The following is a 24,056-nucleotide window of genomic DNA, read 5'->3' as shown; positions in this document are numbered from 1 at the left end:
GGCAATTTCGTACAAGAGATTCGATATCAGAATCGATATTAGGCCAGTAAACAAAACTCCGTGCTATTGATTTTGTTCGTTAGACGCCGGGGTGTCCTCTGTGTAATACTATGTTCAAACAGAAAAATAAATTGAGGCTATTTCGATTTAATTTGAGTGGTGTTCATACAACTCTATTTAGCTTACACAATAGTAATTTGATAGCTGATTGGCTCATCTCTACAGTAAGAACATATCTTTGTTGAGACTGTCAAAAGGTGCGTGTTGGTATTAGGTGCATGGAATGAAATGAAAACATAAAACTTTGAAATGTATGTGTGTTGTAAGAAAATGTGTTCAATGTTTTGGCTTCATTTTGATTTTGCCATCTTCTTTTGACAGTCCCTACTCCAGTGAAATGAAAGACATAAAATCAGCTGATGAGATGAGCCAACCATATAGTTCAACCATGCGAAACTGACTTTTAGTATACTCAATAAACACACTTTACAATGTTGCATTTGCAGTTTGAAGCAATTTATTACGCAATTTTTTTTAAATTGGCAATTTATTATTACAATTTATTATATGACAAATTGCGTAATAAATTGCCCAAATAGTATAAATTGCCAATTTGGTGTGTGTTTGAACCTAGTATAATTGCTTTAAAACCCTCTTGCGCAGCATTGCCGGTATCACGATGCGATGTCCAAACATGAGACATCCGTCAACTATGTGGAGGTCATTTTTACGATTTAAAAATTTTCTTGCTTCCATGGAGTATTCTATGTTATTTGGCCACCCGTCGTTTACATACTGCATAATGGTTCGTAGCGATATATCCTTTTGAGACTCATGTTTAACCATTTTGTGTGTGACGGGTAATCTGGCGATTGAATCTGTAAGTATTTGTAAAACTTCAGCTTCGAATTTAATAGAGGCTATGACGCAATCTTCTGCCGGATTTACGTTTTTGTCTATTAGGCGTGATACAACGTTTGCGTGACCAAAATTGTTGGTTGATACATAGCTTATGTCGAAATCATAAGCTAATAATTTTATAGCCCAACGCTGTAATCGGTTTGCTTGGTGTACTGCGATGCCTTTCTTGTTACCGAAAATCGCAAGTGATGGTTTGTGGTCCGTTTTCAGCTTGAATTTACGGCCAAAAATCATTTTGTGAAATTTTGTGAGCGCGAAAACGATGGCCAGTCCCTATTTCTCGATTTGGCTGTAACCTTTTTCAGCCGCTGTGAGCGACCGCGACGCTTTCATAGAGCCGTCCGGGTACTCGTGCAGGATGTATGCCCCGAGGCCGTAGTTTGACGCGTCTGCCGCGACCACAATATCGAGCTTTGGATCAAAATGCGTCAGCCTTAATCTGAAGTGAAAATGTTCTTAAGTTGCTTAAAACTGTGGCTTTACTTTTGAGACCAGTGCCATTTGACGTTCGCTTTTAGTAATTCATCCAGTGGTCCTCTGTAGGTGCGTAAATTGGCTATGAACTTACCATAAAAATTGATTGCTCCCAGAAATGAGCGTAGTTCGGCAATATCTTTTGGTTCGGGCATTTGTGTTAATGCGGCTATGCGTGCTTGATCTGGCTTAATCCCTTCTTCGTTTACGATAAAGCCCAAATATTTAATTGTTTTCGAATAAAACGTACATTTTTCAAACTTTAATTTGAAACCGAACTCGTGAATGCGCTTTAATACCGATTGTAAATTATCGTCATGCTCTTCTCGGCTTTTGCCTGTTATGAATATGTCGTCTATGTATGCCGCTACTCCCGTAAGCCAACACAACATTTTATCCATAATCTGCTGGAATATGGTTGGGAATGATTTGACGCCGAAAACCATTCGGTTGTACCGGAAAAGACCCAGGTGTGTGTTTATGGTAAGAAGGTGCTTCGACTCGTCATCTATCTCAACTTGCAGAAACGCGTCTGAGAGGTCGATGTGGCTGAAAAACTTAGCCATATCCATCCGTGCGAATAGGTCTTCGGGTATAGGCAACGGGTACTGGTGCATTTCCAAAGCATTGTTCAAGCCGGTTGAGAAGTCGCCGCATATTCGCACGCCACTAGTTGCTTTTTTTTATCACCACGATTGGAGCTGCCCAGTCTGAAATATTGACTGGTGTAATTACGTTTATCTCTTGAAGGCGTTGTAGCTCTGCTTCTACAAGTCCTTGAATGGCATAGGCAACGGGCCGCTTTTGGCGAAATATTGGCTGCTGATTTGGCTTGACCGTGAGATAGGCTTTTGCTTTGGTGCAAAGACCGAGCTCTTCACTAAAAACACCTGGAAATGACTGTTTCAGGAGTAAAATGCTTTTATTGATTGAGATGTTTGTACTTCCCTGATTATCGCGTGTTCCTTTGTTGCATATCGCGTTGATTGGCTCGTCATCGAGTTCTAATGCTGCGATCTAATCTAATCCCATGACATTGAGATTTTCGATAGGTGAAACATAGCAGGTTGTTGATGCTTGCTTATCCTTGAATTTAGCCGTGCACTCGAATTGTGCTGATAGTGGAAGTTTACCTGTTGCACTGCGGGCTGTGTTGTTGACTGCCATTGTATTGCTCACTTTAAGTCGACGGAAAGTGTCTTCCGATATGATCGTTATATCTGAAGCTGTGTCGAATTGAAGATCCGTTGGAATCCCATTGATTTGCACGCGAATGTATTTGCGGTTTGCTACGCTGATTTTGTTAGTGACAAATATACTATTAATTGACTTTCCTTCACCTTGGCTTCTGTTGTTCCTTTTCGTTGTCTTGTCCGTGCGTTTTGCGTTCGCGGGTTTTTGTTTTTGATTTTTGTGAATTTTGCCCGCGCTGCAATAGCCTTCTTTGTGCCCTTCGAGTTTGCATTTTTTGCATTTGTGCGTCCTAAATTGACAATCTGACGCGTGATGCATCCCGCCACAGTACCAACACGGTGTTTTTGGAATTTTGTTGTTATCGTTTTTAGCATGTATCTTATTGACAGAGCGTGCCTCATTTTTGTTTTCAATTAAGGCTGTATCTGTTTTAAGATTCACTAGACGCTTATACTCTGCTGTTAATTTGTCAAGTGTAATTGTTTCTTCGCCACTGTCTAGTTTTGCAAGCAATTTGGTTCTAACCTCAAAATCGGTTGGAGACTTCAACCCCATGATGAAAATCAAACACTTGAATTGATCCAGTGTTAGCTTATTAAGTTGAAATTTCTCACATTCTTTATTTACCGTGCCCGCGTATGTTATAAAATCTGCGGTTGTGTCTTTGCTTATCTGCAGGCAGTGACAGCGCGTGTTAAAAATAGCCTTTTGTGACCCGAACAATTTTGTAAGCTTCTCCACCGTTTCTTTGAAACTGTGGTCTCGTGGATGTTTTGGCAAAATGAAGTTTACATACTTTGTATGTTCTGTGATACTGAGTTTACGCAAGAGTAAACGGACTTTGGCCGCATCGTCGAGATTTGCTGCGTCAACATCAAACAAATCTTCGTATCGTGCATACCACAGGTCGAAAATGAGGTTATCTTCGACGCTGTACGAAAACTCTCGGATATTGGTTGCCAATGACTCTATGAGAAATTCTTGAGAATTTTCAGAGTGCTTTGTGTTACCTGATTGCTGTTTGACCTGGAGGAGTTGTTTTACCAGCTCTCGCATGTCGGCGCTGTCTTTTTCCCGCTGCTGTTGCATTTGGTGGAAAAATACCTTCATTGATTCATCCATGATTTCAGCTTTATTTTCTTAGTGTGACGATGTATGTATTTATAATGCCTTAGTCCTTGTCGCCATTTAATATGTTTTGTTGTGAGCAGGGTTGCCTGTCGCTCCAACAGGTTGCATAGAAGAAACCCATGTACGATACCGAATCTTTAATTACGCCTTCTGAAAGTAAATTTTTCCCCCCAGTTTTATTTTTGAACCTTTTTTCTATACGTATAACATCCTCAATCGTAATTTCTTCGAATTTTAAACATGACCTAGTTGTAAATTGGACGTCGTTCTGACTCTGAACAACTTCAATTTCCCTGTTTATATCAACAATGCTATCTATAAAGAAGGAGTTCAATGCTTCAGCAATATCGCGAGGTGTATCATATGTCACACCTTTTACGATCACCGTCAAGATCTTTTCTTGTGGCCCGTTAAGTTTACAGCATGCTTAAGATGCTTCCACATTAGCTTGCTATCTGAACAATTGATATCAATATTATTCTCCATGTATTTAATCTTTTTAAATTTGATTAGTATTTTGTAGTACTTCGCGACCATGTTATATTCGGTATAGTCACCCGTTGCTCTAGCTTGTGAGTGCAACCGGTATTTTAGTTTATTCAATTCTGTCAATTCTTGGTCATACCATTTATTTCTTAGCTTTACCGTACTGTTTTTTTCAAACGTTAGTACTCCCATACAATCTAGTAAACAAGTATTTATATAGTTGACCATGTTGTTGACATTCATGCTTCTTATTAAACTGAGATCGCAATTCCTCAGTAGAGTCGTCAAGTTATCGGCCGAATAATTCTCCCAGGATGTTGATGAAATGACTCTTCGTAACTGGTTTGAATTACTTACTTTTATAGCAAATGAAATAGTTTCGTGATCGGATATTCTGTGGTCTTCAAGATTTACACAAGACAGTATATCAGCGTTTGCATATAATAAATCTATTTTTGTTTGAGAAGTTTCCGCGACTCTTGTATTGAAATTTATTTTTTGTTTCATTGCGCTACGTGCACAAATTTCATTCAGTTTGTAGCTACTCGAAGAGTTAATATTCAAGTTTATATTGAAATCTCCAACTAGAAGGGAATTCGTACCTGATTCTAATATTTCTGATAAAATACTCTCTACGTGATTTTAAATTTCACTGTCACTAGAACTTGGGGAATGGTACAACACACCTATTTGCCACTTAATGTCCACTTGCTTTAATTTTACTATAGCACACCATACATTTCTATCAATTGATCGATTAAACCTGACTTTGTACTTGATTTCCTTTTTCAGTAATAAAACGACCCCTCCCGTATGTCTACTATGAGAGTCGCAGCGAATTAATATATACGGTGCAATATTAGTTTCAGAATCAAGAATATCTGAAGTTATACGTGTTTCTGAGCATAAAACAATGTCCGGATCCACTTCTTCTATAATTTTTTTGAGCTCTGCTTTATTTGATAACAATCTACAAATATTGAAGTAGATACATTTCAAACATTTATTACTGGGCTTGCACGTCTTGGTTGCTAAAAGCCAACTCGTCGTTTTTCGAGTTTAAGCTTCCTTTGATAAACTGGGCAGTCATGGCTCATTATGTTATGGTCTTTATTGAGCTTAAAACCTAACTGATTATTGGCATCTACGCAATTACCACATTTATTAATGGGCATGCTCTCCTTGCAGTTTTCTGCCCCATGTTCTCCCAGACATTTACTACATCTCTGTTTCAGAGAGTTCAATTGGCAGCTATGTGGTTAAACCCTAAACATTTGTAGCACCTTTTTACAGTTTGACCGTCATAAACTGGGCAGCGATCCCATCCAACATTAATTTTCTTATGTCTCAGGATGACCTCATAATATTTATGCTCTATTTCTATAACTGCATTAATATGTTGTCCTCTATTTTCTTTTTTAGCGCGTTTAATTGTAATATATTTCATTTTAGCTTCCCTCAGTGTATCATTCTGCGCAAGGATCCGGCTAACTATTTCGCTCTCGGTATGCTCTGCACTAATATTAGCCGTGTTTTTTAACACGCGTATATATGTTTACGTTTACGGGTAAAAAAAACGGCCATAGACAGTTGCGCATAGCCATATAAAACATTTGACAGCACTGCCCCGCAAATGTCAAAATGCCACAAAAACTTGGCAGAATTGTATACGTATACATATTTTTTTGGTTTATTTATGACAGTTCATTAATTATTCCGGAAAACTTTAAAACGCAGAAAAAATATAATTACTGAGATTTTAATAAAATTCTTACAAGCTCTCGCTTAACCTGGTGTGTAAAAAGGAAAAATTCTTCTGCTTTGTTTAGGCACTTCTAAATAACAGAACACCTTTATGCGTTGGCGGCTTTCGCCCAAAATAATATTAAGTTATATAGAATCAACGGGATGGCCTAGCAGGTTTCATGTGGTCATACTAAATCGCTCCCGAGATGGTCGGGCTAGTACTTTAATGGGGCTTGTTCCCGGAACGTACCCGATCTGCATCCGGCAAAGGACCAACAAAGTCCATAACGGGGAGCGTCATCGGTACAACAACATTTTTTATTTTCTGCTTTTCATTCATACGTATGTGCATTTTGAAATAATAAAAAAAGTGTTATATTAATTTAATAGATAACATCTATGCCGGGGTGCGATTCAGCTCTGAATATGCCAAAATAAGAGGAAACCTACAATTAAGTGCAGATTCACGTTTCATTTGCCAAGGATTTACCTGTAAACAAGGTACTTTCTACAACCAACATTCTTTGGAATACGGTGCCAAACTGGTTGGATGTATTTCCCCAAAAAAAGGGTGGAACTACGCATCTTGATTTGCCAGTATTTGCTTCGGTAATTTATATTTGTATTTATTAAAAATTGAATTGTAGATAATGTAATGTGAATTAAAATTGAATAGGTAGCCGAAGCAAAAAAGGCAACTGATTCGCATGCAACTGTTATTTATGTGCCGCCACCGGGAGCGGCTGCTGCTATCCTAGAAGCAGACATTTCTTTGATTGTTTGCCTCACCAAAGGTGTGCCCTAACATTATATGGTTCGCGTTAAACACGCTGTCTTAAGGCAAAATAAATCGCGTCTAGTCAGACCCGATTGTCCAGGAATCATCACACCTAAATTGCCTACTATTTTAAATATATAAACAACATGTATGAATTTGTTAGTGATAATTTGTCATGCTTTGGTTGATAATCATCTGAAGAAAGCAAATATCAAAGATTTCGAAATTCATGTAAATACCAATTGATTTCTTTAATTAGCGTTTGGAGAGTAAAATACATATGTATGTATGCATAGAACTGCATAGAAAGGGCGGAAGTAATTAATTATGATCAGTAGATTTACAAGATTTTTGTCATTTTCCCTGCGTCACCATTGTCATTACATTGCGCTAAGAGAGGACATCATCACCTTATTACCCACAGCCAGTTAAAATTTTAGTAAATTTTGCTTTTTTCATTACTGATTCACAACGTGGAAAGTTATATATCGAGCATTCCATGGAGAATGGTAAATTTTAGCAGACTTTCCCATTGCGGTCATTATTAATATTCAAACCCTAGAAGGTTTATTGTAGTCATATAAAAGTTCCCAATGGTGCTTGTTACCGGAACGTAGATAGATAGATAATTTATTGAGGATTGCACAGTGACTTGCACATCTCCTTCACAGCACCTCATCCTCGCACCTCGACTTCCTTGATGGACCCTAGAAGTGTTCTTGGCTTGAGGGATTAAATGTGGGAATACTCTGGCCATGGTGAACCCATGAACTTACCCCTACGTCTTGAGATTGCGTCGCATTCTTGGAGGATATGGCTGTTTGCTGATCGATTACAAAATCGGTATGTGTTATTCGATAGTATGCCCAGGTTCTGCATACGGCTGTTCAGTCTATAATGCCCTGTAAGAACAGCTCTTAGGATTCTTAGGTTATCTTGCGACAGGTCTATTATTGCCCTGTAGCGACTTGTGCTATAACCTCCAAACAGTATCTTAGATTTTCTGAAACCTGGCGTATTGCTCCAGTGTTCTTCTCTCTTCTCCCTCCCTTCTACTAATACATGCCCCTGTAAGCCAACTGGCAGGAACGTCTCGGGATCGATGGGTGTTGCAGTTGCTGCCTCTGTTGTTGTTATTGTAGCAGTGCTTCACGGCATCCAATAGATGTGACCGATCACAAATTGACATCAATATCCTCTAACGGAAGTCCAAGGAAACTTGCTGTTTCAACAGGGGTGGACCATAATGAAAGGGGTGTTAGAGGCGTTGGTTCCACATTACAATTAAAGAGGTGGTTGGTGTCATGTGGGGACACATTGCAAGCGGGGCATAAATTTTGTATGTCGGGGTTGATTCTGGATAGGTGAAAGTTTAACCTGTTAGAGTATCCAGAACGAAGTTCAGCCGGAGTGACCCGCGATTCCCTGGAGAGTATGCATTCCTCTTCCGCAAGTTTTGGGTACTGTTCTTTGAGTACTGGATTCACCGGGCAATTCCTGGCATAAAGGTCCGACGCCTGTTTGTGGAGTTCACCAAGGACCTGCTTGCGTTTTTTTGTTTCATACGGCTGAGTTCTCAGGTGTCGTATTTCCTCAAAGTGCTTACGGATATGCCTCCTTAAGCCCCTTGGCGGTGTAGGCTCATCAATCAGATGTCTATTGGGATTCCCAGGTTTCTGGGTTTGCTTGGTTAGCATTTCATTTCTCTTTCTAATGGGGAGTATTCTCGCCCCATTGTGTAGATGGGGTTCTGGGGACATAAGAAGACAGCCCGTTGCGGTTCTGAGAGCAGTATTTTGGCAGGCCTGTATCTTCTTCCAGTGAGTAGTTTTTAGGCTTGGCGACCATATAGGGGACGCGTAGCATGCAATCGACTGGCCAATTGCTTTGTATGTGGTAATGAGCGTTTCTTTGTATTTTCCCCCAAGTACTACCAGCAAGGACCTGATGGTTTAACGTGGCCACATAAATCGTTCCCGAGATGATCGGGCTAGTACCTTAATGGTGCTGTGTTACCGGAGCGTACCGAATCTGTATCCGGCAATGGACCATCACATCGATAACACTCCACAAAGCCTTCGGGGAGCAACCTTATCCCTACAACAACAACAACCCTCTTTTTAATTTTCCTTAGCTTTGAGATTTCGTTCCTAAATTGAATCGACGCTTGCTAACCATTCAGATAATTAGCAGTCCATCTGTTTAGAAAGGGGGACATGTGTGAGCCTAATATATATATGTATGTCTTGGAGTAGCGTGCTGTGTTTGACTGTGTCAAAAGCTTTTGACAAGTCAAGTGCCGCGAGCACCGTCCTGTGATGGTGATAGAGTCTATGCCCCATACACATTTTTTTTGGTCATTTCTGCCCCATTTTAAAAGCTACAAGTTTAAAATTTCATTAAATACTTACGTATACGTCATATGTTGTTCAGATAAGTGATTCATAGAGCTATGTCATGCAGACCACAAGAAACGTGAAACTTTGTATTCTCACACAAATTACGTACTTTTTAATTTAATTTTTATCTAAAAATTCGCTTCCTTAGTTCAGCTCCGTTCATGAAAGGTATGTCCCGTCCTTCCTTGTTTTAATTGATGTTGAAAACGACAAAGTTAATAGTGCCCTAAATTCAAAACTACCACTCATTATAATATTGTTATTTTAATAAGTATTTTTTTCTATTACAGCATCACCGTAACAATAGTTATAATTCAATACGTGTATCCCCTACCAGTACGTTGAAGCGACAAGGATATAATGAAAGCAATAAATATCCCTTGTAGGGAGTCTCGAAGGAAATTTCATCCAGGAATCGAATATAAGCTAATCGCTAAGGACACAATGATTCCACTGCCTGGAGTTTTAGAGAACAAAAGTCCCAACATGAGACTTCCTTACTACACAAAAAACCTTTGAATTCCATAAATAATATAAATTGCTGGCTTAATGTATGATTGAAAATCAGAATTAAAATGTATTTATTATATATAATAATCTCGTGTCATGGTTTTACTGGAACTCCTTCAGAAATTACTGAACCGAATTTTGTATGTATATATGGTAGGTATGCGAGAACGTAGCTAAATATATTTCATACTTTGGGTAACCAGGGCCTGGCGATATCTACCTAAATATGGACCCCGGAGACCATACAGCGAGGGTTTATATACCCTTGCTCTGCTCTGGAGATAGAAAGCTATATATAAACCAGAGGTTCCACAAGGATTTTTGTTTTGTTTTAACGATATGGGTTTTAAACGAAAGATATGAACAAATGATGGTTTTTATTTCAATATCTTATTCTGCTCCGGAGGTATTGGCCTAAACTGGGGTCGGGATTAAAGGTAGACATAGATGGTAAGGGCAACAGTAGAAATAGAGGCAAACTTAGAAAGGAATGGGTAAGAAGACATTAGTGTGATGGAGGGAGACAGAAAATATTAACGTCAGGGTAGGATATTGCCTATTACGGATTCAAAAGCAGGCCTGGCGGATGTCCGATGCGGTCGCCATCTAGAAACAAAAGCTGTAATATTGAACAACCACATCTACCCAATCCACAATTGTCTTCAACTTCATTCGAAAATACCATTCCTAATGTAGTCATTTTTAGCTGATGGATCTTGGTATTAAGGCCCAAAAACGACCTATCGCAAAATAGAATTGTATCCCAATGGCCCCGGTAAATTTGATACAACGCTGAGTACTATAACAGAAATAAAATTAAACTTGTATACTTTATTAAATTAACTGTTTTGTATGCTGTCTTAAAACAGGTACTGTGTTACACAATTGACAAAAATTAAAATTAATTCATATAATTCATTTAAATTTGCTGACTTCATGTATATACATTTATTTCTTAGTATATCGACTGCTGAGTGGAATACATAGGCTGCCAGTTCGAAAGCGCCCTATTTCAGAAGCATGGCATCTTCCAAATTTGCTTAAATATATTAGTAAACAACTTGTACGTATGTCACACTTAAACTTCAATACATGTGATACATATCACAGTCATACAACACCTGAAGGTGATTGTAGAAGTATAGAAGTGTAAGTGTAACATACGTACAAGTTGTTTACTAATACATTTAAGCAAATGAATTTGATTCAATGTATTTCAGCATTTTTCAGGTGCTTCACAACACGTTAGGCTCACGCTCTCCCAAGTTTATACAACAGATGCACTGAGTACACAAAAGCGTGAAATCCTTGGCTTAATGAGCATTTAATTTCTGCGAAATCAAACTTTTTATATCTTCGTAAAATTGTATTTTCAACTCCAACTTTTTTTCATAATAATTCCCCTTTGCACTCTTTCTTTTTCGGGGATTGCTTGTTCCAATAGTCAAAGGTACTCGGTTGGAGGCTACCTAGCACAATGACTCTGGGCTGGAAAATGAGTTTCCACTGGATGATGGTACATCTTCTAAAGGATCGCGATTGCAATTCGACAAACCACTTGACGTGGAAGCCATATTGCACAGAGACTCTGTGTTCGATGATGAGTTTTGACTGAACAACAGGGTATCAGGAAGTAAACATGACTCTATCAATAAATATAAACAAATATTGTATTTAAGAGAAACTAATAGGTGACCAATTAGTGAAATATTTACCAACAGCAGCCAACGAATACCTCTCAGATAATGGCCTTTGCATTCTTGAGCCTAAATTGAGGGTGTGAGCATTTGAGATTATTGGCTTACGGCCAAAAATCTCATCCATTTCTTCCATAAATGGAGCTTGGCAATATGTTGCACCGGTCTGCCTGTTGTTGTCTTTGGCGCTTTTATAAGCGATCAAAAGCGTGCGCATCTTCGCCTCCAACGCCTTTATTGTTACAGTGGTATCCTGCAAAATCAATATAAAACATAATCAACCTTTTGAATACAAAATTTAGAAAAATAAACATACTAAAAAGCCTCGTTCAAAGATATCTTCCAACACGTTCACGTAAGCATACTTATTTTTCCTGCTATGCTTAAACTCGTCCTTTCGGGCACTATAGTACTGCAACAAAAGAAGCATCTCCTCCCTCGTCCAACGTTTCCTTGATTCTTTTCTGAAAAAATTTAGTAAATATGAATTATTTAGAATTTTTTATAATATTTACACAAAAATTATTACATTTCTCCTGATGACATTTTGTTTTTTAATTAGGGATGGTAAAACAGACTAAAAAAAGTCGATAAAAACTACTTATTGAAACTTGGAAGTACTGATTTTATATTCTATTATTTCATGAGAGAAAAAAAAATTGTCTCTTAGCGGTCTTAAGCTTAAACGGATATACGCGTGTTAAAAAACACGGCTATTAGCTACCCCAACTCTAGGAAAATACACTTTTGGCTCAGCTATATTATACACATTTTTATCCAACTTTTCTGTTAGCGTATCTCTAATTTTGTCCTTGTCGCCTGCTGTATTAGCGCTTATAATTATTGTGCCATTATTTTTGTTTTGTACCCTTCCTATATTTAAATGGGATGGATCTATTTTGTTTAAATCCGTTTTCTCAATGGCTTGTTTCACTTTGGGCTTAATAACAAATGGAGGGATGCCTTTTGTAACAGTGGCATATGTAGAAACATTTCCACCGACAAAAACTTTATTCTGATTTGCAGCCTTCTTAACCTCTTTTATAATTTCCCCTTTCTGTTTATTAAGTGACTCATGAGGGATATTAGCAACCTTTTTAACTTCATTAATAATTTCATCCTTTTGCTTAGTGAACGCCTCATTCGCTATACTAACTTTGCTTTTTCTAAGCACAAGCATTCTATTTTTTTCATTAACTCTAGTTTTTCTGAGTTCACCTTATAGATTGTTTCTACTATTATTTTCATCTCTCTTTCGTTGTGAGTTATAGAAGCGCTTATTTCCCTTTATGCTCATACAACATTTTTTAAATTTCGCTTTTTCGCTCTTTAAAATTTACTTTGTTTACCTCTGAAATAGCCAAGATTTCCCTTAAAGCCTCATCAACATTGGAAACGTAAGCCATGCAACCATCACAAATATATCTTAAAAGTTTACAACCTTGCAAACAATTAAGGCCAAAACCATCGATAGATGCACACGCAATGTTTTTATGGTAAACCTTACCACACATACCCTCACATCTTACACCTGTTTCCCCTCTTATTTTTTTGCGACATTTCCCGTACTCTTCCATTTTTGTGCTTAACAGTTACACAAAACTGCACAAGCAAAATATATTTTCACCTTTTTATTTAAATTAAATATAATTGAATCTCACAAGCGCTTTATTAATGCTGGTACATCACCTGTCACTAAGTACTTTGCTAGTTTCACCAATTTTTAGTTTTTATCAAAGCACACAGACTTAATAATGTTTATTCTATTTACGAACTCCAAATACACGTCCGTTCGCAATAAAATAATAATCCGGAGGCGGAAAATAAAAATTTTAACTAGTTCAGAAGATATTAACGAAAAACCGAAAAAACACCCGCGGGCACCTCCGAAACCGGGGGTGGGATCCATAGTATTTTTGCGCAGAACACCTTTCTGCGTTGGCGGCCTTTGGCCGCGCTTATAAAAAATAACCCTGGGCTACGCCATGCCAAGTCCGGGTGTGTGGTATAACCGCGCCTACCGCCACGGTGATGCACAATTTTTTTTGTGGCTACAAACACAACAACAACCACATGAAAATCGCCAACTTCAACTACAAATATCTCCCGTAAAAGTCTAGTTGAGGGGTCGACTGCTAATACGCTACCAAAAATTTCGAGAGAGGTGTCGAAAGACGCGTACTAATCTCGAGAACAGTAACTTGAAGGCGGAAAAGAAAAAAATTATCTCTGTCCGGAGATATTTGCAGTTGAAGTTGGCGATTTTCAGTTGTTGTTGTGTTGGTACCTACAAAAAAAATTGTGCATCACCGTGGCGGTAGGCACGGTTATACCACACACCCGGACTTGGCATGGCGTAGCCCAGGGTTATTTTTTATAAGCGCGGCCAAAGGCCGCCAACGCAGAAAGGTGTTCTGCGCAAAAATACTATGGATCCCACCCCCGGTTTCGGTGGTACCCGCGGGTCTTTTGCGGTTTTTCGTTAATATCTTTTTAACGAGTTAAAATTTTTATTTTCCGCCTTCGGATTATTAATACTGATGTCAAGACGCGTCATCTGACACCTCTCTCGATATTTTTGGTAGCGTATTAGCAATCGACCCCTCAACTAGACTATTACCATATCTCCGGACAGAGATACAATTTTTCTTTTCCGCCTTCGGATTATTGTTCTCGAGATTAATACGCGTCTTTTGACACCTCTCTCGATGTATTAGCAGTTGACCCTTCAACTAGAATTTTACCGCAAATATCTCCGAAACGAAATAAAATTTTGAATTTCCGCTTTCGGATTCGTGATCCTGGGCCCCAGCGCGTCTTTTGACATATCTCCCGATATTTTTGGACGAGTTTTAGCAGTTGTGAACTAAAGTGAAAAATTACCCCGGATTTACAACATTCAAAGGACCTTCAACACCGATAACCCTCCCCAAAAATTATATGAAGAATTAGTGTACATTTTAAAACACACACTTACTGAATCTATCCCCCTCTAGATACTGCAACAGTTTAAACTCTTACTTTTAAAGAATCAACCCCTATATACGTAATGTACGTCCTGCAAACGATGTGTTCCCACGTGAAACCATTTTTTACTTTTAATGTGGCGCCTACGCCGCAAACACCGCTTCCCTATTGTCCACCCCTGTTGAAACCACTACTTTCCTGGGACTTCAATGAAGATTTTAGGGGAATATTTTGAATAAGGTGCCACGATTTTCCAACTTTATTTTTTTTCGAGGGGGGCGGGGGTCTTAATAACACAAAATTATCATCCGCAACTCTAGGAAACTCTTAGTTTATGAAATATAAGCTTTTTAATTTCCAAATTTAGAAAAATTTCAACTTAAGTCCTGCACTTAAAATTCGGGTCGCACATGTCGACAGCAGTATCAACGCGTATTTGCGTCAAGATTCAGAATCCGAAAGCAGAAACTATATTTTTTATCTCGTTTAAAAGTTATTCGCGGAAAACCCGTCGGTACTATTGTCGCTTTTTTCGTTGTTGCAATTAAACAAACGAAAACATATGAAGGTGGTGAATAGTGTTGCCAGCTCCGCAACAATATCTTTTTATCTTGGTAGAACATTATAAGGTTGGCACGTCGACATAAATGCAAACAAACCTACACTATCAATGTATTTTGCATTGTGAATGATAACTAAGTGTGATATCTTCTGCATAGACGTCAAAATTCCAAAGTGATTGGATCACCTGATTTGTAATTGACTATCGCTGTCTCATTCTGTATCTCTTTCTATCACCCGCTGAAGATAGGCGCCGCCATATTGAACACCCTGTCAAAACGCTAAAAAGTAACCATATTGAACATCCTGTCAGGCAGTTGACAGATAAGATATCACACTTAGTCATCATTAACAATGGTATTTTGGGCTTAAGTTCAGAATACATACATTTGTAAAAAAAAAAAAATAAAAAATCGGACTTTGTAGAGATTTTTATGCTGATTTCTTTTTTGGTGCAAATGAAAGGGTTGGGGATAATTCCATGTCAAAAGCGAAATTATGAATTTTTCAATTAAAAATATCTCCGAAACTAGTATGTATGTATGTATGTATGTATTTATTTACATACTATTAGTACAATAAGATCTAGGATCTTTTATAGTACAACCAATATGAATAACTCGTATAATAATAAAAATAATAAAATAAGTCGAACTATGTCAAACTTAATAAGAAACTCAAATTTATAAATAAAAAATTGAATAGGAAAATTGTATTTAAAACTAGCAGCTATAGTTAATATATAAATAAATTATTACACTTTGAGAATAACAAAGTGGGAAAGCTTATTCACATTGACTAGTAATTGTAGATAGCGAAAACTCAGATATACATATTTACGTTAACTGAAATAAGTATAAAAAATATTTATAAAGTTTCTTTTATTAAGACTACTTCGAATAGGTGCTGAAATAGAGTTCCATGTACGAATAGCATTGACAAAGAATAGCCGGGCCGAAGTTAAATAGTTATTAAATCGTTGATTCGGGCAGATCTGGGGAAAACTAACTTATCATATAAGTAGCTTGGCTCTTTATAACTAATAAGTCGATAGAGAAAAATACAGTTTCTGGCTTTCAGGTAACTAGAAATTTCACAGCCCAACAAACGCGATCTCCAACCAGATATGTGGTCGAACTTACTTAATCCGAACACATAACGGGTGGCATTGTTGAATGCTACATCAATTTTGTGTGCAGAATGGGAACTTAACTTGCTGTACACTAGCTCAGAGTAGCAAATTATCGGCATAATTAATTGTATGGCAAGCTTTCTCCTAATGTTAGCGGGGGTAAAGGTTGCAGACATTTTCAGGTTCCTCAGAACATAATACACCTTACTAACAACAGAGTTCACATGGTCGTTGCAAGTCAAAGTAGTATTGATAATTGTTACGGTCTGCTGCTACGGTCTACGGCTATGATCCACTTGGGAGTGTGTTCACGCGAACACACCTAGTGATGTGACGAAAGTTGCGATAAAAAGTATCGAAAAACAAGGAAAAAGACAGACGGGCGATCCCTAAAAAAAAAAGAAACCACGAGTTCCGGAGGAAGAAAAAAGGCCTTTTCCTTTTTCGAGCTGAGTTGGTTAAATGTGGTGATTTTGTGCTCTTAAATTTTCCAATTAAGGGCTAAGCGTACTTTAAATTGAATTGTTTTTAAGCCGATAAGCATTGTACATATGAAAACAATCCTATACTACTTTTCGAACATAAAACTGAATTAATTTTCTGCAAGCAACATTTGATATTATTAAAATCGCAATCGTGACGCGTCTGGAAGAAATGCAGCCAAAGTCAGCTCCGCAGCTACAAAGGAAACGAGTTAAAGGCACCATGGAATCAAAAGACTTATCAAAGGCAGTGTAAATAATCCTCCACTAATAACCAACATTTTTTCATCGTACACCAAATCTTACCTGCATTTCAAAGTGGTTCATTTACCTACATTTGCCATTCCGACTGTTTTACTACTAGCCGCAATTTCACTTTTTCGTATGGCAACATATAACGGCCACCCATTATTGTGACGTGGTCTGCGCTGACTGCATGGTACCCCAAAACCACCACAAACTCCAAACGCAGTAGCATATGATAAAGCGCCAACCATCACCAACGGCGCCCACTATTATCACGAGCATCACCATCGGTAGTACCTTCCCCAACCCTTTTATTAGCGCCAACCACGAGCGCAACAACCACCAGACGTACCGCCACCACCAGTTGCAACGCACACAACGGGGCTGCGAACATAGGTCCGAGGCCACTAATGTTAACACCTACAACAGGCGGTACCACCGACACCAATACTAGCCGCATCTTTATCAGCTGCATCCATACCGGCGATAATAATACTAGCGCATCTTTATTAGCTGCGTCCATACCGGCGATAACAATACTACCACATCTTTATCAGCTACGACCATACGGGCTACAATAAACCAGCTACAATGACAACCACAGGGCAGCGAACATAGGCCTGCGGCCAGGCCAATGGCGACAACGAATATCAGCGGGTAAAGCGGTGAGTTTGTTCCATTACTGAACCAAATATACGTATTTGTAGCCTCAACCTTGTCTTTTAAAATTTTTTTTTGACTGCAACATTATATAATGTTAATATACAAACATATTCAAATTTAAGGCTATCACCCTAGTATAGAACTAAAACGAATATGAATACGAATGCAATATGCATAATGAGCGAAGAAAATGAAAAGTTAAGAAAGCAATTCTTGTTATACGTTCGAAATTGTTGCATACTGAAAAATTAACAAAAAAAAAAAAAAACAGCATATCTTAATGGTCATAGGTAGGCAATTTGTACTGCCTGTGAAGCAAAAAAAAAGTGTTTCAGGTATTAAAATTTGCTTTGCGTTACGGTAAAATTTTACTATTACTTTTTTAATTAATGCAATTGTTGCGGATATGATTTTGGAATGAGCAAAAAGTATTGATATTGTTTCGGTAAGGAATAAAGTTTTATCGGTAATTCAAGTTCAATTGCATAATCAGTTAAAACGCATTAAATTTATATTAAGGGACGCAAATAACGAGTAATGCGGATTAGCTTACATTATCATCAAAAAACAAAATTTGTATACATTTTTTTTGACTGAGTTAAACTAAACCCAAAACAATACCAGCACTGACTGATACATTCAAAACAGTTTACGTTTCACCTGAACAAGTAAACGATTTCATTAATTTTACTATAAGTTTAAAAAGTTCACGTTTTACCTGAACCTGTAAAACGATTTCGTAAATTTTACCATAAATTTAAAAGTTCACGTTCTACCTGAACAGGTAAGTGACTCCGGTAATTTTTCTATGAATTTAAAAGCTTGCGTTTTACTTGAACGTGTGAAACAATTTTTTTGAGGAGTATGATTTACCCCAAATTTAGTCTTAGTTACGTTTATAACAAATTTCTTAGTACATAGTACATATTAGTGTCATTATACTATGTGTTATATCAAATTGATGTTTTGTTAAACTCAAAGTAAGTCTAATACAACAACATATTAATTTTGTAAGGGGGCCCCAATTATTATATATATAATATATTAGATTATAAAAACAAAACAATTATTATTACATTCAATGAACGGTCACAAAACGCAGCTCACAATAATTTTTCTAAAAACTTTCAAAAAAAAAAATAGAGTTCCTCTCCAATTAGGCACGCATTTTTGATTGCTACTTTTTTTTAAGTAAAAATATTTATAAGCATAAATATATAAAAAAAAAAAAAACCTTGCAGTAAGATCAAAAGAAGTTTATAGAAAGAAATGCTATATTAGTAATAAGGAAACTTGAATAAATTTGTTAACAATATGGGAATGCTGGCGTCGCCATTTATTTAGAAGGCACGTAGGGTTACCAGTAAGGGGCCACCGAAATTTAGGTGCGTCGGTGGCCATGGTTTTTTTTGAGGGTGGGACATAGCACCGGGCGTCGCAACACCACCCGCGGCGCCCCTATGTATATTCGGCCCGTTTATTTTCCTTTTTGTTTTCTTTTAATTTTCAGCGGTTATTTTGATTTCAGAGTAGTAACCGGCCATGTCCGGTTCGGTAAATTTTCTTGCGTCAGTTTTTTTTTTGAATTTGAATTTTTAAATGTTGGAATGTTAACGGTTTGTCCGTGGCATCCGGTTCGACCGGATGTCGTTTTAATTTGAATTATAAGCGTTTTGAGTCGGTCTCTGCGCTTCTGTCAGTTTGTTTTGAATTTGACAGCTGCTCGTTTTGATAGGCATGATAAGAACTTTTTTCTGTATATGGCGCAGGAACAGTAAGGTTGGCAAGGACCCGCCCCAGCCGACAATGACTAGCCACTGTGCACCACCACATCATGCCGACAGCCTTCCTTACTGCTTCCATCAAAAATGCGTTACCATAACAGATGGCGCCCAACGGGATTTGGTGCCTGAGGCGCTGTCGCGCTGATCATTCCAGGTCAACTTGAGAAGTTGACCATCCCGCCAGTCCGAGGTGAGCAGCCACCTGCGTTGCGGTGGGATGGTTGGACGGATCAAGTTGTCCGGAGTGATCATCGTTGACAGTTGCTGAGGGCGCCATAACAGATGGCGCCCAACGTGGTTCTTGAGGCGCTGGTCGCGGGGGTCAGTCGGGTCAACCTGTGAAGTTGACCATCCCACCAGTCCGAGTGAGCAGCCACAGGAGCTGCCACCTACGTTGCGGTGGGATAGTTGGACGGATCAGGTTGTCCGGGCTGGTCATCGGGGGCAGTGGCCGAAGGAGCCACGGGACTGAACGTCGTGTCCTCCGTACATTTGTATTCACCCGATGAGGCAGTGATGCACGCACTTGGTTTTTTTGTAATTGGGTCTTTATGTTGCCGGAATGTTGTCCGTAGTCGGCTAGGAATAACTTTGTCCGCTAAATTGGGATTCTTATATTTTTTTTTGTAATGTTTAAATTGTTATAGTTTTCTTTAGCCGAATTTGTGTTGTTAGAGTGAGTGTGTGTGTGTATGTGGTGAAAGAACCCCAGCTCATCCCACGTCCCAGGTGGTAAAGTAGAATACCACCCGGACTGTGACGGGTTGAGCTGGGATTCAAAGTGGCACTCCTTCCTGTCCCACCAGACTGGGGGAGCGGTTCCGAAACCGCTCCACCCATTGCGGCGGAGGCAGGAGGGGTGTCCAGCAAGAATGGACATTAGCCTCAACACCCCCAACCAGTCCCAGGGGCGAGCCCCTGGAGACTGCCCCTGCGTTGCGGCTGGGCGTGTTGAGACCAACCCGTGTGTACCTGGAGTGACCCTAGTGGCCCTAACCAGTCTCGAAGGGGGGTCTTAAGACCCCCTCTCATTGCGGTTGAGAGCACTAGGGACAAGTATGAATGGATTTGTGTTGTTTTTTTTTGAGTTAAATTTTTTTTTTTGCCTGTAGCCCGAGTGCCTTCGGGAAGGCGATGCTAGCATTCCCATTGATTATATAAAACATATATATAACTAATCTTTTTTTTTTTGCAGCTGATTTTTTTTTGTTGTACGGCTATCTATTGGGTAATAATTATTTGCTAGTTTTTTTTTGTATTTTTTATATATATAAATATTTTTTTTCTAATCAATCATCGTTCAGTATACTAGGTGAAGGGGGTGGACTTTAACTTTTTTTTTCTTCCCCTCCAATCCCTAACTGCCTTACGTGGCAAAAGTTTTCTTGATCTACGACTTGGACCATTTTTTTTGATATGTCGCGCGATCAGTCTTTCGGGCGACCGGGCCGGAATACTCCGTTCGGGAGTGCGGGGAATTTCCGGGGAAACCAGAACCGGGGCGGTAATAATAAGGGGGCTTTCTCCAAGGCCAGGCGTCCCTTGGTGGTGCACACCCCAGTAGGGGGACAATACGGAGATCCCGCGGTAATGAACATGGGCTCGGACCTGAATGACCCTCGCGATAAAATGGACAGACCTGTAAGCACCAGTAACCTTAATGCGCCCCTATTAAACACGCATGATATCTCGGGGCTATTGACCAATGTGTCGACCTATGCACCGGATGGAGCTGGTGCCTTACCATTACACCAAGGAGTTGGAAACTCTGGAGAAGCTGCCGGTGATCGGACGAATACCCCAGGAATGTAGGACGAAGCTACTCGTGGAGACTCGTGGGTAGACGTGCTACACCAGCTGTTCCAGGCTTCGCAGGAGGAAATGCGGAGGGAGATGGGGTCAATCAGAAACAATATGGACCAGCTCAACGCCGCTCTCGAATCTGCGCAGCAATCAATCCGTCAGAACCGGAACGCAAATAGGATGGACCGTAACCCACTTCCAACAGTAATACCGCCAACATACCCTGCTCCGAGCAGCATAGTAGTGAAGCCGCAGGAGTGGAAAATCTCGTTCGACGGCACTGGGAGCGTAGCCGATTTCCTTTTTAAACTGAACACCTTGTGTGAGCGCACACAATGCACGGACGAACAAATCATGGCTAGTTTCCACCTGTTTCTTTCCGGGCGGGCCGAAGAATGGTTCTGGCTGTTCACAAAACAAAACCCTAATGCGACATATGCCTTTTTATGCTACTCATTGAAAAGAGAGTTTGGCACTTTGAAAACTGACCACGAGATCATGATGGAGATCTCCATGCGAAAGCAAAAAGCAAGTGAGTGCTATGACGCGTTCCACACGGACATAATTTCCTTGAATGCGCGCTTAAGAGAACTCATGTCGGAGCTTCTACTGATTGACATAATAAAAAGAAACGTCAACAGTAGCCTTAAGCTGATGCTTTTTAACGCAGATGTAAGGACCCTTCATGATCTACGCGATGTAGCACGCAGAGGTGAACAAGTGCTGAAAGAAAGCAAGCTGTTGGGAGCCACTTACCCAGGACGGCATGTAAACGAAGCACGCGCGACAACCCCAGACATGAGGAGGGAAAGCGAGGACGGCGAAATGGATCCACAAATAGAGGCGCTGGAATATCGACGCAACAGAAGACCGGACTATTCGGGAATCCAATGCTGGAATTTCCAGGCAATGGGGCACTCCTATATATATTGTGAGGAACCCATAAAAAATCCTTTTTGTTTTAAATGTGGGTATAAGGGTGTATTTACTCCTAAATGCCCTAGGGAACATCGCATGCAGGGAAACCAGTACCCGAGCGAGAAGGCGGGGGAACCTCGTTCGGCTTCATAGCTCCCACACCAGCCAGTGCTTGAGGCGTCGTCCCGTGCACTGAACCAGAGGGTAAATCTCTGCATGGAGGTGATACGCTTCCGAGGTGCAGTAGTACCCTGGCAGAAGAGCCCTCAAACGTCATAATAACTTACCCTGACAGTACGGACAATTCGAATAGTTCCGAATCCGAGAGTCAAACGTCCTTATCCGCGATGGGCGAGCGTATCAAGATTCTGCGACGCCAGCATATGGATGTCGCGTGCCAAACGCATTTTTCACCAAACCCTGAAGAAAGGGAACATAGGTATGAACAAATAAGACATTCCATTTTTGAACAATAACCGGTGTCGGACAATATTCTGAAGTGTAGGAAGAGATACCACAGGAGAGTACAGGAGCGTAGACTGCTGCAAGCCACCACGTTAACGCTTACAGAGGATGAAAGGCTTCTAGTAAAGGCTAAAATTAGAGATAGCTTTCTTGTAGGGCTGTTGGACTCGGGAGCCAACGTCTCCATCTTAGGGAAAAATGGATTATAATTCCTAGAGGATAACGGCTTCGAATATCAGCCCTTACACGCGTTCGTATATACCGCGGGCGGTAACAAGCAAAAAATTTTAGGCTCAGTATCCCTACCAGTCACCTTCAAAAATATCACAAAGGTTATTCGTTTTTACCTTGTTCCCTCATTGCTCCAAGAAGCGTATTTCGGGGTAGATTTTTGGAGAGCATTTGCGTTAGCTCCCAAAATATTTCCAAGCGTAGAGTGCATAGAGATTAGACTTGAAAAGGAAGAGGAATTTAACCTCCATGAATTGTCACCAGACCGGAAATTAGAATTGCAAAAGGTCATCGAGACGTTTCCTTCGTACGGGAAGTTAGGCCTAGGGCAAACTAAATTAGTGGAGCATCACATCGACACCGGTGATGCCGTTCCCATAAAAAGCAAACATTTCCCTCTTTCGTCACCGAGGCAAGCCGAAGCTTTTAGCGAACTAGAGTGGTTACTCGAATTAGGAGTTATAGAAGAATCAAACTCCCCGCGGTGTAGTCCTGTAGTACTGGTCCGGAAATCAGGTAAAGTTAGGCTGTGCATAGATTCCAGGAAGGCCAACGCAGTGACTAAGAAAGACTCGTATACCCTGCCTCATATCAACGGCTTATTGAGCAGACTGAAAGATACGTATTTTATTAGTGGCGTTGATCTGAAGGACGCGTTCTTCCAGATCAAATTGACAGAGTCCTCTAAGGAAAAAACAGCATTCGCAGTTCCGGGGAGGCCTCTATACCACTTCAAAGTAATGCCATTTGGTCTGTGCAATGGACCGCAGACTATGAGTAGGCTAATGGACAAGGCAATACCTTCGCGTTTGCGAGAGAACGTCTTTTTCTATCTGGACGATCTGATGGTATGTAGTACTAATTTTGAGGATCACCTAAGATTGCTAACGGAAGTGGCTCAATGTTTGAGAGACGCAGGGCTGACAATAAACGTGGAAAAAAGTAAATTTTGTCAGAAGGAAATACTTCCCGATCCCTAAATCCCCTCGGCAAGTGCGTAGGTTTGTGGGCATGGCGAATTGGTACAGGGCGTTTATTACCAATTCTGCTGACTTGGCAGGTCCCTTGACCGAATGTCTCCGTAAGTCAGCAGGCCCGTTCAAGCTTACCTCTGAAGCTATAGAGGCCTTCGAAAAGCTAAAAGTAGCTTTGAGTTCCGCCCCTGTCTTGGCCCAACCAGACTTTTCAAGGGAATTCGTAATACAATGCGACGCTTCCAAAATAGGTGTTGGCTGAGTGTAGTTCCAGGTCGATGACGAGGGCGCTGAGCATCCGATCGCGTTTGTGTCGAAAAAACTGAATAATGCTCAACGCAATTACACGGTAACCGAGCTGGAATGTCTCGCCGCCATAATTAGCGTGAAATGTTTCCAACCCTATGTGGAGGGATTAACGTTTCGTATTATCACGGACCACTCCAGTCTCAAGTGGTTAATGACACAAAAGGACTTGAGCGGGAGGTTGGCGA

The 24,056-nt window shown here is 39.9% G+C and overlaps 1 protein-coding gene and 1 long non-coding RNA gene across 5 annotated transcripts in view; one reads left to right on the top strand and one right to left on the bottom strand.

The window, feature by feature from the left end:
- Positions 1-5,859: 5,859 nt before the first annotated feature.
- Positions 5,860-9,691, top strand: LOC137250017 (uncharacterized). Of its 2 annotated transcripts, none has more exons than XR_010952692.1 (3): positions 5,860-6,255; positions 6,343-6,561; positions 9,420-9,691. It is a non-coding gene; the product is annotated as an uncharacterized lncRNA (long non-coding RNA). The 2 variants fall into 2 exon arrangements; XR_010952691.1 differs by lacking the exon at positions 9,420-9,691 and adding an exon at positions 6,629-6,834.
- A 745-nt stretch (positions 9,692-10,436) lies between these two features.
- Positions 10,437-24,056, bottom strand: part of LOC137250015 (uncharacterized) — a 38,036-nt gene continuing 24,416 nt past the window's right edge. For 2 of the 3 annotated variants that reach the window (XM_067782205.1, XM_067782206.1), the window contains 3 exons: positions 11,653-11,800; positions 11,355-11,589; positions 10,437-11,284 (listed from right to left, as the gene is read on the bottom strand). In XM_067782205.1, coding sequence (XP_067638306.1) covers positions 11,109-11,284; positions 11,355-11,589; positions 11,653-11,766 — 525 coding nt within the window. In that variant the 5' untranslated portion in view covers positions 11,767-11,800 and the 3' untranslated portion in view covers positions 10,437-11,108. Of the gene's footprint in view, positions 11,285-11,354; positions 11,590-11,652; positions 11,801-11,865; positions 11,895-24,056 lie in introns of those variants that run through there. The other variant, XM_067782204.1, reaches the window with a different exon arrangement.

This window comes from Eurosta solidaginis, chromosome 4 (assembly GCF_040869045.1).
Source record: "Eurosta solidaginis isolate ZX-2024a chromosome 4, ASM4086904v1, whole genome shotgun sequence".
Lineage (NCBI taxonomy): Eukaryota > Metazoa > Arthropoda > Insecta > Diptera > Tephritidae > Eurosta > Eurosta solidaginis.
Note: the sequence above shows the minus strand (reverse complement) of the source record. Positions and strands in the feature narration are given on the sequence as shown.